Source organism: Anolis sagrei, chromosome X, assembly GCF_037176765.1.
Source record: "Anolis sagrei isolate rAnoSag1 chromosome X, rAnoSag1.mat, whole genome shotgun sequence".
Classification (NCBI taxonomy): domain Eukaryota; kingdom Metazoa; phylum Chordata; class Lepidosauria; order Squamata; family Dactyloidae; genus Anolis; species Anolis sagrei.
Window position 1 is genome coordinate 108,662,855 of NC_090034.1, and position 15,943 is coordinate 108,678,797.

General features: G+C 53.6%; 1 protein-coding gene across 1 annotated transcript; it reads left to right on the top strand.

Annotated features, from left to right (window-relative positions):
* The first annotated feature begins 1,325 nt into the window (after nt 1–1,325).
* LOC132782267 (sialic acid-binding Ig-like lectin 10) lies at nt 1,326–15,686 on the top strand. Its single transcript, XM_067460814.1, has 8 exons — nt 1,326–1,377; nt 5,099–5,313; nt 5,443–5,614; nt 8,968–9,110; nt 10,342–10,513; nt 11,036–11,147; nt 11,293–11,392; nt 15,545–15,686. The coding sequence occupies exons 1-7, from the start codon at nt 1,326–1,328 to the stop codon at nt 11,384–11,386; spliced, it is 960 nt and encodes a 319-aa protein (XP_067316915.1). The 3' UTR covers nt 11,387–11,392; nt 15,545–15,686.
* Nucleotides 15,687–15,943: the final 257 nt, after the last annotated feature.

Here is a 15,943-nt window from a genome sequence, read left to right on the forward strand (position 1 = left end):
TGGAAGAGACCCCACACATGGACCATGCAGCCCCACCCCCTTCTTCCCTGCAGGAAAAGCACAACCAAAGCACTCCTGGCAGATGGCCACCCAGCCTCTGTTTAAAAGTGTTTCTCAACCTTCCTAATGAAATCATGGAGGAATTTAAAAGGGTCTGGCCCCGAAGGAGAAACCCTGCGGACCCACCAAAGAGGGCTCGCTACAATTTAAAAGGTTTTTCCTAAGTTCCCCAAAAAAATCTCACCAAAGTTGAAGGAAGCGCCACCGAGATGATTTTATTGCCATTCAGCTGAAAAGGATGCAAAGCAGCAATATTTCGCTAAGCTGAGCATAATATGTGTTCAAATAAAAGCCTTTTTTATACAGAAACAGAGTTGCCAGGTTTGAATCTCCCATTCCCGGCCACTCTGCTGGCTCGACAATGATTGGCTGGCGCTCTACAGCTGGGAGGAGAGAGGGAGGCGGAATGAGAGGGAAACAATGGATTCTTGAGAGGATTATGGAGGTAGGAAATGTCCATGCGGCCAGCAAGTCCTGGGGCCTGCGAGCCAGCCATTCCTATTGTCATTGAGTGGCTGCAATAAACATTGATGTTTGGCGATCCTGCCAAGATCCAGATTTTCCCAGTGCGGAGATATGGAAACAATGGGGAACTTTGGCTGAAGTCTTCAGTGAAAGAAAAATTGAATGGGTGACAGATTAGGGCGAGGTGCGGCTTTCCAAAGGCCCCCTCCATCCTATTGAGATATGATCATAATTGCCAAGTGACCGCTTCCTCTGGGGGACCAACTCCGAGGCCAGGGGTCATGGTCCTTTGTTATTGCCCATGCAAATAGTGTCTTTTCATAAGGGTCTTTTTCAACTGGAGATTTCCTCCTTTCCAGGGTCACGCAGGGGTGGCTGCCTTGTATTTTTATACATTTTTCAATAAAGGGGAACTTGGCAAAAGGGTCAGGAAAAGGTCAGATACACAGGGAGGAATATAGAAATCATATTATAGAAAACATACCCACTTATCCCTCCCACCAGAGTCCCATAGAAGTTCAAGAGAGCGCATAAGTGTAAAGGGAGGTGGTCTCTCAGTAATCAATGTACCACCTTCTGCTATATATGAAGCATAGGGCATAACACCTTGATTAAATGTACACACTATCTAACATGGGGAGGGTCCTTGTTGTTGTTAGCGTCTTGGCAAATTGACAAAGGCTTAACCCTTATTATCCAGTCTGGTGTCCTTGTCCTTAGCAAAACGATAAGTTACTATCTTTTATGGGGGGGAGGGTCATGTTCGACTTCACTAATGTTCCTCCTTGCGGCAACACCAGATGATCAAGGGTCTGGAGAACAAGCCCTATGAGAAGTGGCTTAAGGAGCTGGGCATGTTTAGCCTGAAGAAGAGAAGGATGAGAGACATGATAGCTATGCATAAATATGTGAGAGGAAGCCACAGGGAGGAGGAGGGAGCAAGCTTGTTCTGAATAAACCAAACAGAGCATTCAGCAATACATCAAGTCACAAGAGGACAGGAATAACAGATTGCCCGAGGTTGAAATGGGGATTAAAACTGTATTTGAATCCCATTCCTGAATGCCTGAAGCCGGGTCTTTGAGCGTTCCCCTTTGACATACGCCTTACTTCAACATGTGTTATGACAGTATTTCCTGCCCAGTTTACTGCATTGTAGCACTTTCCTGCGCTCCTGTAAAAAAAGTATTGCACTCATTGAAACTGTATCTCAACTATGTTTCTTTCAGCTGTATTGGTTTTATATTGCTTTCAATCGTGTTGTTATTTGTTTTTATCTGATGTTTTAATTGGTTAAAGTGTTTTACATGTGAGTTTTAATTGTAATCTTGGGCGTATAAATCCCTGACTCCCTTAGGGGAGATGGTTGGAGGGGTATAATAATAATAATAATAATTATTATTATTATTATTATTATTATTACTATTATTATTAGCCGTCCCCTGCCACACATTGCTGTGGCCCACATGGGGGTTCTGTGTGGGAGGTTTGGTCCAATTTCCTCGTTGGTGGGGTTCAGAATGCTCTTTTATTGTAGGTGAACTATAAATCCCAGTAACTACAAATCCCAAATTCTATTTCCCCCAGACTCCATCTGTGTTCATATTTGGGCATATGGAATATTTGTGCCAAGTTTGGTCCAGATCCATCATTGTTTGAGTCCACAGTGTCCTCTGGATGTAGGTGAACTACAACTCCCAAACTCAAGGTCAATGACCGCCAAACCCTTCTAGTATTTTCTGTTGCTCATGGGAGTTCTGTGTGCCAAGTTTGGTTGAATTCCATCATTGGTGTTCAGAATGCTCTTTGATTGTTGGTGAACTATAAATCCCAGTGACTACAACTCCCAAATGACAAAATCCATTTTTGAGCAAAGGACATTCATTGGCCTGAGAGATATATTGTGTCCAAATTTGGTGTCAATTCGTCCAGTGGCTTTTGAGTTCTGTTAATCCCACAAATGAACATTGCATTTTTATTTATATAGATTATTATTATCATCATCATCATCATCATCTTCATCAAGCGTTCCTCTGGGTACATCAATAATAATAATAATAATAACAATAATAATAATAATAAAACTTTATTTATACCCCGCTACCATCTCCCCAAGGGACTCGGTGTGGCTTACATGAGGCCGAGCCCATAGAACAACAATAATAAATGCAATAACAAAACATCAATACAAAACAATCAAAATAAATCTCATAAACAATAAACAGTAACAGTAACAACAAGCATTTAAAAACCTATGGCTGGGCCAAATGTAATCATTAAAAATTAAAAAAAAGTGCTGGGCATGAACAAGGTAAAATACTGGGATAGAATTTTCAGCGAGAGATGGGGTGAGCAAACAATCCTAAATCAATGATGAAAGTGCATTTAGAGGACCTGTTGCTGAGAGTATTTCCTTATTCTGGGAAGGCACACACAGGGGTGGCTCGTCCATTACTCAAAGTAAGCGGTCGCAGAACACTTTTTTTTTGCCAGAGGCGCCTCTGTAAATGCTAGGCCTGGGCGATTTCGTTCGTTAATTTTGTAATTCGTTAAATATTCGTTAATTTTAGCAATTACAAAACGATTACAAAACTTATTTTTAAACCCGGAAGTGTTTTTAAATATCGAAACGGCAGGCGCCAAAAAATTTTGTATTTCCGTCCATTTCGGAAATACGTAAGATGGCCTGGCGATGCTTGCTGGGAGCTCTCCTCTCTCTCCTCTCCTTAGCCAATCAGAGGCAGAGCCTGAAAGAGGAGGAGGAGGAGGAGGAGGAGAGGGCGGGGAAGGCGCCGGCGGGCGAGCGAGAGGGCGAGCGAGAGGGCGAGCGGCGAGCGAGAGGGCGAGCGGCGAGCGAGAGGGCGAGCGGTGAGCGAGAGGGCGAGCGAGAGGGCGAGCGGCGAACGAGAGGGCGAGCGAGAGGGCGAGCGAGAGGGCGAGCGGCGAGCGAGAGGGCGAGCGGTGAGCGAGAGGGCGAGCGAGAGGGCGAGCGGCGAGCGAGAGGGCCCGCCAGAGTGAGTGCCTGCCTTCCCTCCTTAATAATAATTTCTCCTCCCTATTCTACTAAATTAATAATTAAATTTAAAAAATATTGAAAAAATATTGAAAAAAAAGGGCGCCATCTTTACAAAATATTTTGTAAATATTAACAAAATTTCGTAAATACCGAACTTTTTTAAGGGAAAATTTTGTAATTATTTTAAATATCGAAACAAAAAAAAAACCCAAATACAAATCGATTTTAGAAACAAATTTTTGCGTTGTTACCCAGGCCTAGTAAATGCCCCTCGACCGCCACTTGAGGAGTGCCCCCTCGGCTCACAACAGCCGTAGCAGTCCGGGGGGGGGGGGGGCTCAGCAACCCATTACACAAAGTAAGCCTTTGCAGTAGAGTTGATTTTGCCCAGGGGCGCTGTTGAGGTGCTCTTGGGGGAAAACAGACCTTGACATATGTGAGTTGTAGTTACTGGGATGTATAGTTCACCTACAACCAAAGAGCATTCTGAACTCCACCAATGATGGAATTGAACCAAATATGGCACACAGATATGGAACAAATATGGAACTCCCACGACGAACACAAAATATATATCAATGATTGGTTGGGGGGTGGGGGGCGCCAAAATACTGCTTGCTTGCCTTGAAAATTACCTAGGGACGCCTCTGGGCACACAATTCTGTTCCCAGCAAGATCATGTGGGCATCTATGCCTGTGAGACGTGGACTGTCTACAGACGTCACATGCAACTCCTGGAACGCTTCCATCAGCGCTGCCTCCGGAAAATCCTGCAAATCTCTTGGGAAGACAAGCGGACAAACGTCAGCGTGCTGGAAGAAGCAAAGACCACCAGCATTGAAACGATGGTCCTCCGCTACCAACTCCGCTGGACCGGCCATGTTGTCCGGATGCCCGACCACCGTCTCCCAAAGCAGTTGCTCTACTCTGAACTCAAGAACGGAAAACGGAATGTTGGTGGCAGGAAAAGAAATTGAAAGACGGGCTCAAAGCCAACCTTAAAAACTCTGGCATAGACACTGAGAATTGGGAAGCCCTGGCTCTTGAGCGCTCCAGCTGGAGGACAGCTGTGACCAGCAGTGCTGCAGAATTCGAGGAGGCACAAGTGGAGGGTGAAAAAGAGAAACGTGCCAGGAGGAAGGCGTGTCAAGCCAACCCCGACCGAGACCGCCTTCCACCTGGAAACCAATGCCTTCACTGCAGAAGATGTAGATCAAGAATAGGGCTCCACAGCCACATACGGACCCACAAGAATATTGGATGACAATCATCCTTGGAAAGCGAGGGATCGCCTAAGTCAGTCAGTAAGCAAACACCTTGAGGGGCAGAACACTCCTCCTCCTCTTCCTCCTCCTCCTCCTCCTGCTACTGGCCCTTCCCTTCGGGGCCTGGGCTTCCGCAAGGTGGGGTGGGGTGGGGTGGGGTGGGGCGGAGGAGGAAGCCAAGTCAAGCCAAGCCGGGGCAGGAGGAAGAGGAGAAGGGCGCGCTTGAGCCGACATGTCCCCCTCTCTGATGCTGCTGATGATGCTGCTGCTGCACCTGGTCTCCACAGGTAAGCGAGCCTGGCTCCAGAGAAAAGCGGCGGCGGGGGGCGGGAGTTCCTCCTTGGGGGGCTCACTTCCTCCCCTCTTTCCTCCCCCGCAGGGCCCCCGGTTATCCTTCTGCGCGACCCTGAGGGCGGGTCCCCCATCCTGGAGGGCAGCAACGTAACCTTGGAGTGCCTCTCGGAGGAAGAGGAGGGGGCCGGGCTGTCCTTCCAGAAGTACGACCAGGTGAGAGGAGGGCACGTGCGCACCTCATTCCCCTTCCCTTTCCCCAATTTGGGCGCCCACTTCCGCCTCGGGAGGTAAACACTGGGTCACGTGGGGGGCACACCTGCCTCCCGCTTCTCCTTCCCGCAGCGGCGCCGAGCCTGGCTCCCCCTGCCCGCCCAGCCCGGCGGCGTCTCCGTCCGGCAAGAGTCCGGCCGCCTGGTCCTCTCCATCCGCGGCGCCCAGGACGGACACCGCGGCGCCTACCGATGCCTCGCCACCGGGAGCCCCGCCTCCGCCCAGTTCGACCTGCGAGTGGAATGTGAGTGCCGCACCTGCCCGCCAGGGGGCGCCCCAGGGAGGATGAGAGCGGGGGGGGGGGGCAAACACAGGTGTTGTTCTGGGCATTGTTGGTTTCTACGTCAGACAGTGGCACCTGTGCGAGATTAGTCAAGGTCAAGATTCCCCTGACATTCAGTCCAGTCCGGTCCGACTTAGGGGGGAGGGGGACGGGGGGGGGGCTCCTCTATATTTCGTAGTTGTCCGTTGACCTTCTATGTCCCACCTCGGAGCTTAATTTTCCCTGGGGAGGCTCTGCTCTCGGCCCCACCTCTGTCTCAAGCACGTTTGGTGGGGACGAGGGACAGGGCCTTCTCGGTGGTAGCCCCCCGCCTGTGGAATATGCTTCCCAGGGAAATTAGATCATCGTCATTAGAAACCTCCTCACCTTCAGAAAGAAGGTAAAATTGTGGCACCTCGTTGCTTAAGATCCCCTGCGGAGGCCCTGCTCTCGGCCCCACCTCTGTCTCAAGCACATTTGGCGAGGACGAGGGACAGGGCCTTCTCGGTGGTGGCCCTCCTCCTTTGGAATATTCTTCCTGGGGAAATTAGATCATCGCCATCCCTCCTCACCTTTAGAAAGAAGGTAAAAATGTGGCACCTGGTTGCTTAAGATCCCCTGGGGAGGCCCTGCTCTCAGCCCCACCTCTGTCTCAAGCACGTTTGGCGAGGACGAGGGACAGGGCCTTCTCGGTGGTGGCCCCCCGCCTGTGGAATATGCTTCTCGGGGAAATTAGATCATCGCCATCCCTCCTCACCTTTAGAAAGAAGGTAAAAATGTGGCACCTGGTTGCTTAAGATCCCCTGGGGAGGCCCTGCTCTCAGCCCCACCTCTGTCTCAAGCACGTTTGGCGAGGACGAGGGACAGGGCCTTCTCGGTGGTGGCCCCCACCTGTGGAATTTGCTTCCTGGGGAAATTAGATCATCGTCATCCCTCCTCGCCTTCAGAAAGAAGGTAAAATCGTGGTTGTGGGACAGGCCTTCGGGCAATCCAGTCAAATGAGAATGGATAATATTTGACTATGGTTTGGAAATGGATTTGGATAAGTGAAGCGGAGTAATCCTTAGTATATATCTAGATAAATAGCCACCAGACAGACAATAGCTCAATGGATCATAAGTATACTGTTTAATGTTTTATTTTAATGTTGATGGTTTTAATTTTTATATTTGATGGGTTGTTGTAGGGTTTTTTGGGGCTATATGGTCATGTTCTAGAAGCATTTTCTCCTGACATTTCACCTGCATCTATGGCAAGCATCCTCAGAGGTTGTGAGGTCTGTTGGAACTAGGAAAGTGGTCAACATTCACAACTTAATCAAGATGGTCAGTTGAAACATTCACCCCTAGCTCCAGCAGACAGGAGTTCTTTGTCCCAAAATCTGGCTACCAGTATTAAAAAAACTCTAAAATGACAACAGCAAAACAACAGAGAGGAAATAATCTGGGACATCTAATCACCTCTCAACAAAAGGTTACCCCAGGCACTGCCAGGCCATCAAATGCTCATCAAGGTGGTCAGTTGAAACATTCACCAGGACAAGTGTCCTCTGTCCCACCCTGGTCATTCCACAGATATATAAATGCACTTTCCTACTTCCAATAGATAATAATGTTCTAGAAGCATTCTCTCCTGACGTTTTGCCTGCATCTATGGCAAGCATCCTCACAACCTGAGGAAGCTTGCCATAGATGCAGGCGAAACGTCAGGAGAGAATGCCTCTAAAACATGGCCATATAGCCCGAAAAAAAACCTACAGCAACCCAGTGATTCCGGCCATGAAAGCCTTCGACAATATGTTATATTTGATATTTGTATTTTATGATGGGGCATTATAATAAATAATAATAAAAATTTATTTGTACCCTGCTACCATCTCCCCAAGGGACTCGGTGTGGCTTGCATGAGGCTGAGCCCACAGCAAATCAATAAACAAAAGCAATAACCAAAAAAAAAAAATCAATACAAAACAGTTAAAAGAAAACTCAAAAACAAAAAATATACAATAAGCAATAAACAATAACAATAACATTCAGCATTTTAAAAACCTGAATTGTTGCCAATTGTAATTGCATTGCATTGAATTGTTGCCAATTGTAAGCCGCCCTGAGTCCGTCCCCCCCCCATCCCAAAGGGGTTGAGAAGGGCGGGGTACAAATTTATTTTATTTGTCGTGTCAGAGCAACCAGTCCATTATATTACATTTCTAACAGAACAAAGCAAACAAACAGAAAAATACACAACTTGTGAGTTTGGTAGCTGCTTAAATGTCCTTTGACCAGTCTCTGGCCACTTGGAGTGCCTCTGGGGTTGCCTCAAGAAGGTCCTCCCTTGTGCATGTGGCAGGGCTCAGGTTGCATTGCAGCAGGTGGTCAGTGGTTGGTTCTTCTCCCCACTCGCATGTCGTGGACTCCACTTTGTGGCCCCATTTCTTGAGGTTGGCTCTGCATCTCGTGGTGCCCGAACGCAGTCTGTTCAATGCCTTCCAAGTCACCCAGTCTTCTGTGTGCCCAGGAGGGAGTCTCTCATTTGGTATCAGCCATTGGTTGAGGTTCTGGGTTTGGGCCTGCCACTTTTGGACTCTCGCATGCTGAGGTGTTCCAGCGAGTGTCTCTGTAGATCTTAGAAAACTATTTCTAGATTTAAGTCGTTGACGTGCTGGCTGATACCCAAACAGGGGATGGGCTGGAGATGTCTCTGCCGTGGTCCTTTCACTATTGGCTGCTACTTCCCGGCGGATGTCAGGTGGTGCAATACCGGCTAAACAGTGTAATGTCTCCAGTGGTGTAGGGCACAGACACCCCGTGATAATGCGGCATGTCTCATTAAGAGCCACATCCACTGTTTTAGCGTGGTGAGATGTGTTCCACACCGGGCATGCGTACTTAGCAGCAGAGTAGCACAGCACAAGGGCAGATGTCTTCAGTGTGTCTGGTTGTGATCCCCAGGTTGTGCCAGTCAGCTTTCGTATGATATTATTTCTAGCGCCCACTTTTTGCTTGATGTTCAGGCAGTGCTTCTTGTAGGTCAGAGCACGGTCCAGAGTGACTCCCAGGTATTGGGGTACAAATGTCTGAAATATATAAATATATGCCATTGGAGACCGAAACAATATATTCGGGCGTGACGACAGAATGAGCTCTTGATGGTCTGAAAAGTCAAGGGTGAAAGCCTCCCTCGGGGGGGGGGGGGGTCCCTGGCCTGCCTCTCCCCGCTGTCCAGTTGGCGGGGCCAGGACAGGGACATGGTCAAGGCCATGGGGGGGGCTCCCTCTGCTGGGCAGGCGAAAGGGTGACCCCCCCCCCCCCACTTTCCCTCCTTCTTCTCCTCGGCAGACCTGCACAGCATCTTCCTCAGCCGTAGGGGCACCAGCTGCGGGACCGTGGGCGACTCAGAGCCCTTCCGCGAGGGGGAGGACCTGAAGCTGAGCTGCCTGGCCAAAGCCTCCCAGGAGCCCCTCTACGAATGGAGCCGAGAGGCAAGACCGGGCAGGGGGTGGGGGGCGGTGTGGGGGGGGAGGAGACTTTGCTCACCTGGCCCTTGTACTCTCTCTCTCCCCCCCCCCCCCCTCTCTCTCTCTGGGAGGCAGGCATGTAACGGGGGGGGGGGCTTGAGGGGCTTCAGCCCCCCCACCTCCAGAAATTCTCAGGGTGGTCTTACTGGTATTTATTTGTCGTGTCAGAACAACCAGTGAAATTATATACATTTCTAACAGAACAAAGCAAACAAACAGAGAAAATACAAAATTTGTGAGTTTGGTAGTTGATTAAATGTCCTTTGACCAGTCTCTGGCCCCTTGGAGTGCCTCTGGTGTTGCTGCAAGAAGGTCCTCCCTTGTGCATCATGTGGCAGGGCTCAGGGTGCACTGCAGCAGGTGGTCAGTGGTTGGCTCTTCTCCCCACTCGCATGTCGTGGACTCCACTTTGTGGCCCCATTTCTGGAGGTTGGCTCTGCATCTCGTGGTGCCAGAGCACAGTCTGTTCAGCGCCTTCCAAGTCGCCCCGTCTTCTGTGTGCCCAGGAGGGAGTCTCTCATTTAATATCAGGTTCTGGGTTTTTAGCCTGCCACTTTTGGACTCTCGCTTGCTAGGGTGTTCCAGCGAGTGTCTCGGTAGATCTTAGAAAACTATTTCTAGATTTAAGTCATTGACGTGCTGGCTGCCACCCAAACAGAGGATGAGCTGGAGATGTCTCTGCCTTGGTCCTTTCACTATTGGCTGCTACTTCCCGGCGGATGTCAGGTGGTGCAATACCGGCTAAGCAGTGTGATTTCTCCAGTGGTGTGGGGCGCAGACACCCCTTGAGAATGCGGCATGTCTCATTCAGAGCCACATCCACTCTTTTAGTGTGGTGAGATGTGTTCCACACTGGGCATGCAGACTCAGCAGCAGAGTAGCACAGCGCAAGGGCAGATGTCTTCACTGTATCTTCGAATCACCAGCGAGCTCGTACTGGTCTTACTGGTACATTATTTAAACTGTTATGTTTATTCATACCATGCTCATTATATCCCGTATGCATGGGGGTATTGGAGTAACGATACCAAGGTTTGCTAGGGTAGACCCTCTCTCACTCAGACTCAGCCCCCCCCCCCCCCCCCGAATCAAAATCCTGGCTATGGGCCTGCATGGAGGGAATCCCTGCCTGAGTGGCACGGCCTTTGACCCCCCCTTCTCTTTCTCTCTCTCCTCCCCCCCCCCCCCCCCACAGGGCCAGGACTGGGTGGTAGCCTCGAGCTTGCTGGTGATTCGCAGAGCCGGCCGGGAGCACGCCGGGACCTACACCTGCCGGGCACGGCACCCCTCCCTGGCTCAGCTGCAGAAGAGCTGCTCCCTGCGCATGGTCCTCTCGAAGGGGGGTCCCGGGTGGGCAGCGGAACATGGTGAGGCCTCAGGACCCTCCCCCCCTCCCCTGCCCTGCCCATCCCTCCAGGCTTTCTCTCAGTAGACATTCTTTGGGTCCCCCCATCTCCCCCCCATGCAATCAAGGTTCTCTTGCTTCCTGCGAGGAAACGGCACCCACCAGGCATTCTCTCAGTAGACATGCTTAGGGTCCCCCCCTCTCTCATAGAATCATAGAATCATAGAATCAAAGAGTTGGAAGAGACCTCCTGGGCCATCATCCAGTCCAACCCCATTCTGCCAAGAAGCAGGAATATTGCATTCAAATCACCCCTGACAGATGGCCATCCAGCCTCTGCTTAAAAGCTTCCAAAGAAGGAGCCTCCACCACACTCCAGGGCAGAGAGTTCCACTGCTGAACGGCTCTCACAGTCAGAAAGTTCTTCCTCATGTTCAGATTAGTTCTTCCTAATGTTCCTTCCATGCAACCAATGGACCCCCATGGACAGTGCACCCAGCCCACACCTGGCTCTCCCCCCCCTCCCTCCCTCCTTCCCTCACAGCGCTGGCGTTGGCCGTGGCGGTGCCCACCGCCCTGCTGCTCCTGCTTCTCACCGCCTTTTCCCTCCTGATCGTCACCCGCCATCGGGCAGCTGTCAAGGCCAAAGCTCTCCGGTGAGTGCCTGTCTTGTGGGAGGGGAGGGGGGTCCTTGGCTGGGCTGGGGGCATCACTTTCCCAGCCCCCCTCCCAACCTTTGCCCTTTGGATGTGTTTACATCGCATTGTGCCTGAACCCCTTCCTTTCCCTTCCTCTCTGCAGAGAAGAGGGGCTTGGGCAGCGCAGCCCCATCTACAAGGGCAGCCTGGAGTCGGTGCCCTCCACCGCCGGGGACACCCAACCCCTCGTGATGTGAGCTCAGGTAGGGAGAGTCCCACAAACGGCATGGCAGACTCCACGCTTCAGGACTGCCCCAGTTCTGGGGGCTCTGCTGCAGCCCCCATTCCTCCTTGTCCTGCCTGAGGATAATGCTGGGCGCATGTGGCATGGGTGGGTGGGCTCCCTGAAGTGGCTCGAGGGTGGGGGTCCCCGACCCACAGTCCTTCTGGCTGGGCGCATGTGGCGTGGGTAGGTGGGTGGGCTCCCTCAATGGCCCGAGGGTGGGGGTCCCTGACCCACAGTCCTTCTCACTCGGCGCATGTGGCGTGGGTGGGTGGGCTCCCAGAAGTGGCCCGAGGGTGGGGGTCCCTGACCCACAGTCCTTCTCGCTCGGCGCATGTGGCGTGGGTGGGTGGGCTCCCAGAAGTGGCCCGAGGGTGGGGGTCCCTGACCCACAGTCCTTCTGGCTGGGCGCATGTGGCATGGGTGGGTGGGCTCCCAGAAGTGGCCCGAGGGTGGGGGTCCTTGACCCTCAGTCCTTCTGGCTAGGCATATGTGGCGTGGGTGGGTGGGCTTCTTGAAGTGGCTCGAGCGTGGGGGTCCCTGACCCTCAGTCCTTCTGGCTGGGTGCATGTGGCGTGGGTGGGTGGGCTTCCTGAAGTGGCCCGAGGGTGAGGGTCCCTGACCCACTGTCCTTCTGGCTGGGCACATGTGGCGTGGGTGGGTGGGCTCCCTCAAGTGGCCTGAGGGTGGGGGTCCCTGACCCACAGTCCTTCTGGCTGGGCGCATGTGGCATGGGTAGGTGGGTGGGTGGGCTCCCTCAATTGCCCGAGGGTGAGGGTCCCTGACCCACAGTCCTTCTGGCTGGGTGCATGTGGCTTGGGTGGGTGGGTTCCCTGAAGTGGCCTGAGGGTGGGGGTCCCTGACCCACAGTCCTTCTGGCTGGACGCATGTGGCATGGGTAGGTGGGTGGGTGGGCTCCCTCAATTGCCCGAGGGTGAGGGTCCCTGACCCACAGTCCTTCTTGCTGGGTGCATGTGGCGTGGGTGGGTGGGCTCCCTCAAGTGGCCCGAGGGTGGGGGTCCCTGACCCAGAGTCCTTCTGGCTGGGCGCATGTGCCGTAGGTGGGTGGGTGGGCTCCCTGAAGTGGCCCGAGGGTGGGGGTCCCTGACCCACAGTCCTTCTGGCTGGGCGCATATGGCGTGGGTGGGTGGGCTCCCTGAAGTGGCCCGAGGGTGGGGGTCCCTGACCCACAGTCCTTCTGGCTGGGCGCATGTGGCATGGGTGGGTGGACTCCCTGAAGTGGTCCGAGGGTGGGGGTCCATGACCCTCAGTCCTTCTGGCTGGGTGCATGTGGTGTGGGTGGGTGGACTCCCTGAAGTGGCCCGAGGGTGGGGGTCCCTGACCCACAGTCCTTCTGGCTGGGCGCATGTGGCGTGGGTGGGTGGGCTCCCAGAAGTGGCCCGAGGGTGGGGGTCCCTGACCCACAGTCCTTCTGGCTGGGCGCATGTGGCGTGGGTGGGTGGGCTCCCAGAAGTGGCCCGAGGGTGGGGGTCCCTGACCCACAGGCCTTCTGGCTGGGCGCATGTGGCGTGGGTGGGTGGACTCCCTGAAGTGGCCTGAGGGTGGGGGTCCCTGACCCACAGTCGTTCTGGCTGGCCGCATGTGGCGTGGGTGGGTGGACTCCCTGAAGTGGCCTGCGGGTGGGGGTCCCTGACCCACAGTCCTTCTGGCTGGGCGCATGTGGCATGGGTGGGTGGGCTCCCTCAAGTGGCCCGAAGGTGGGGGTCCCTGACCCACAGTCCTTCTGGCTGGGCGCATGTGGCGTGGGTGGGTGGGCTCCCAGAAGTGGCCCAAGGGTGGGGGTCCCTGACCCATAGTCCTTCTGGCTGGGCGCATATGGCGTGGGTGGGTGGGCTCCCTCAAATGGCCCGAGGGCGAGGGTCCCTGACCCACAGGCCTTCAGGCTGGGCGCATGTGGTGTGGGTGGATGGGCTCCCTGAAGTGGCCTGAGGGTGGGGGTCCCTGACCCTCAGTCCTTCTGGCTGGGCACATATGGCATGGGTGGGTGGGCTCCCAGAAGTGGCCCGAAGGTGGGGGTCCCTGACCCACAGTCCTTCTGGCCGAGCGCATGTGGCGTGGGTGGGTGGGCTCCCTGAAGTGGCCCGAGGGTGGGGGTCCCTGACCCACAGTCCTTCTGGCTGGGCGCATGTGGCATGGGTGGGTGGGCTCCCTGAAGTGGCCTGAGGGTGGGGGTCCCTGACCCACAGTCCTTCTGGGTGGGCGCATGTGGCATGGGTGGGTGGGCTCCCTGAAGTGGCCCGAGGGTGGGGGTCCCTGACCCACACTTCTTCTGGCAGGGCACATGTGGCGTGGGTGGGTGGGCTCCCAGAAGTGGCCCGAGGGTGGGGGTCCCTGACCCCCAGTCCTTCTGGCTAGGCATATGTGGCGTGGGTGGGTGGGCTCCTTGAAGTGGCTCAAGCGTGGGGGTCCCTGACCCACAGTCCTTCTCGCTCGGCGCATTGGCGTGGGTGGGTGGGCTCCCTGAAGTGGCCCGAGGGTGGGGGTCCATGACCCTCAGTCCTTCTGGCTGGGCGCATGTGGCATGGGTGGGTGGGCTCCCTGAAGTGGCCCAAGGGTGGGGGTCCCTGACCCAGAGTCCTTCTGGCTGGGCGCATGTGGCGTGGATGGGTGGGCTCTCTGAAGTGGCCTGAGGGTGGGGGTCCCTGACCCCCAGTCCTTCTGGCTAGGCATATGTGGCATGGGTGGGTGGGCTCCTTGAAGTGGCTCGACCGTGGGGGTCCCTGACCCACAGTCCTTCTCGCTCGGCGCATTGGCGTGGGTGGGTGGGCTCCCTGAAGTGGCCAGAGGGTGGGGGTCCTTGACCCTCAGTCCTTCTGGCTGGGCGCATGTGGCATGGGTGGGTGGGCTGCATGAAGTGGCCAGAGGGTGGGGATCCCTGGCCCACAGTCCTTCTGGCTGAGTGCATGTGGTGTGGGTGGGTGGGTGGGCTCCCTGAAGTGGCCGGAGGGTGGGGGTCCCTGACCCTCAGTCCTTCTGGCTGTGGCTGCCAGGAACCAAACGGCGTGGACACCCATCGCTTGGGGAACCATCGCCCCCTAGACCAGTGTTTCTCAACCTTCCTAATGCCGTGACCTCTTAATACAGTTCCGCACATTGTGGTGACCCACAACCATAACATTGCTTTCATTGCTACTTCATAACTGAAATTTGATACTGTTATGAATCGTAACGTAAATACCTGATTTGCAGGATGTATTCTTATTCACTGGACCAACTTTGGCACAAATCTCGATACACCCAAATTGGGGTGGAGGGGATAGATTTTGCTGGGATTTATAGTTCACCTACAATCAAAGAGCATTCTGAACCTCACCAAGGATGAAATCGGACCAAACTTGGCACACAGAACTCCCATGGCCAAGAGAAAATACGGGAAGGGTTTGGTGGGCACTGACCTTGAGTTTTGGAGTTGTAGTTCACCTACAGCCAGAGAGCACAGTGGACTCAAACATGATGGATCTGGGCCAAACATGGCATGAATACACAATACCTTGTCCTTTGGGAGTTGTAGTTGCTGGGATGTATAGTTCACCTACAATCAAAGAGCATTCTGAAGCCTACCAAGGATGGAATCGGATCAAACTTGGCACACAGAACTCCCATGACCAAGATAAAATACTGGAAGGGTTTGGTGGGCGTTGACCTTGAGTTTTGGAGTTGTAGTTCACCTACATCCAGAGAGCACCGTGGACCCAAACAATGATGGATCTGGACCAAACTTGGCATATATACTCAATATACCTCAATGTAAACACTGGTGGAGTTTAGAGAAAGAAGACCTTGACATTTATGAGTTATAGCGGCTGGGATGTATAGTTCACCTACAATCAAAGAGCATTTTGAACCCCACCAATGATAGAATTGGGTCAGACTTCCCACACAGAACCCCCATGACCAACAGAAAATATTGTGTTTCCTGGTGGTCTTTGGGGACCCCTCTGACACCCCCTTGTGACCCCCCAGGGGTCCTGACCCCCAGGTTGAGAAACACTGCTCTAGATCCAGCAAGCAGGGCCCCAGAGAGGGGCTCCCCAATGGTTCTTTTTGAAGGGGGGGGGTTATGCCTAATAGGACCTCTTGCACCCACCTGCCTTCTTCTCCTTCCCCACAGGAGGAAAGAGACCCTCCACCTGCCTTCCGGGCTTCTTTCGAGATTCAGCCTCTTCTTCTGCCTTGGGATGATGGGACCTCACCGACGCAGAGTCTCTTTGGGGTGTTAATTGCCTTTGATTTTGAGAATGGGGGGAGTTTGGCTTGCGAGAGGGAGGTCTTTCCTGTTGGCTGGCCTGACCTGAGAGGATGCAGCCCAAAGGGCAGCAAGAGGGCCAGGAGCCACCCAGCGCGGGCGGGCAGGGGCTTCGCAGGAGAGAGGGTCCGTGCGGTGGGCTCCCCTTTGCAGGGAAAGAGTTGAGCGGCACATCAAGGAAGAGCGAGCGAGCCAACTGGGATCACAACCATCTCTGCCTCTTCTCCTCCAGCACTTTTTTGGATCAAAATAAAAAATAGCGGG

Coding starts and splice junctions, on each gene's coding strand:
- LOC132782267 (XM_067460814.1), top strand. CDS start 1,326: ATGATCAAGGGTCTGGAGAACAAGCCCTATGAGAAGTGGCTTAAGGAG. Junction 5,615..8,967: donor GTTCGACCTGCGAGTGGAAT/GTGAGTGCCGCA, acceptor TCTCCTCGGCAG/ACCTGCACAGCATCTTCCTC. Junction 10,514..11,035: donor CGGGTGGGCAGCGGAACATG/GTGAGGCCTCAG, acceptor CTTCCCTCACAG/CGCTGGCGTTGGCCGTGGCG.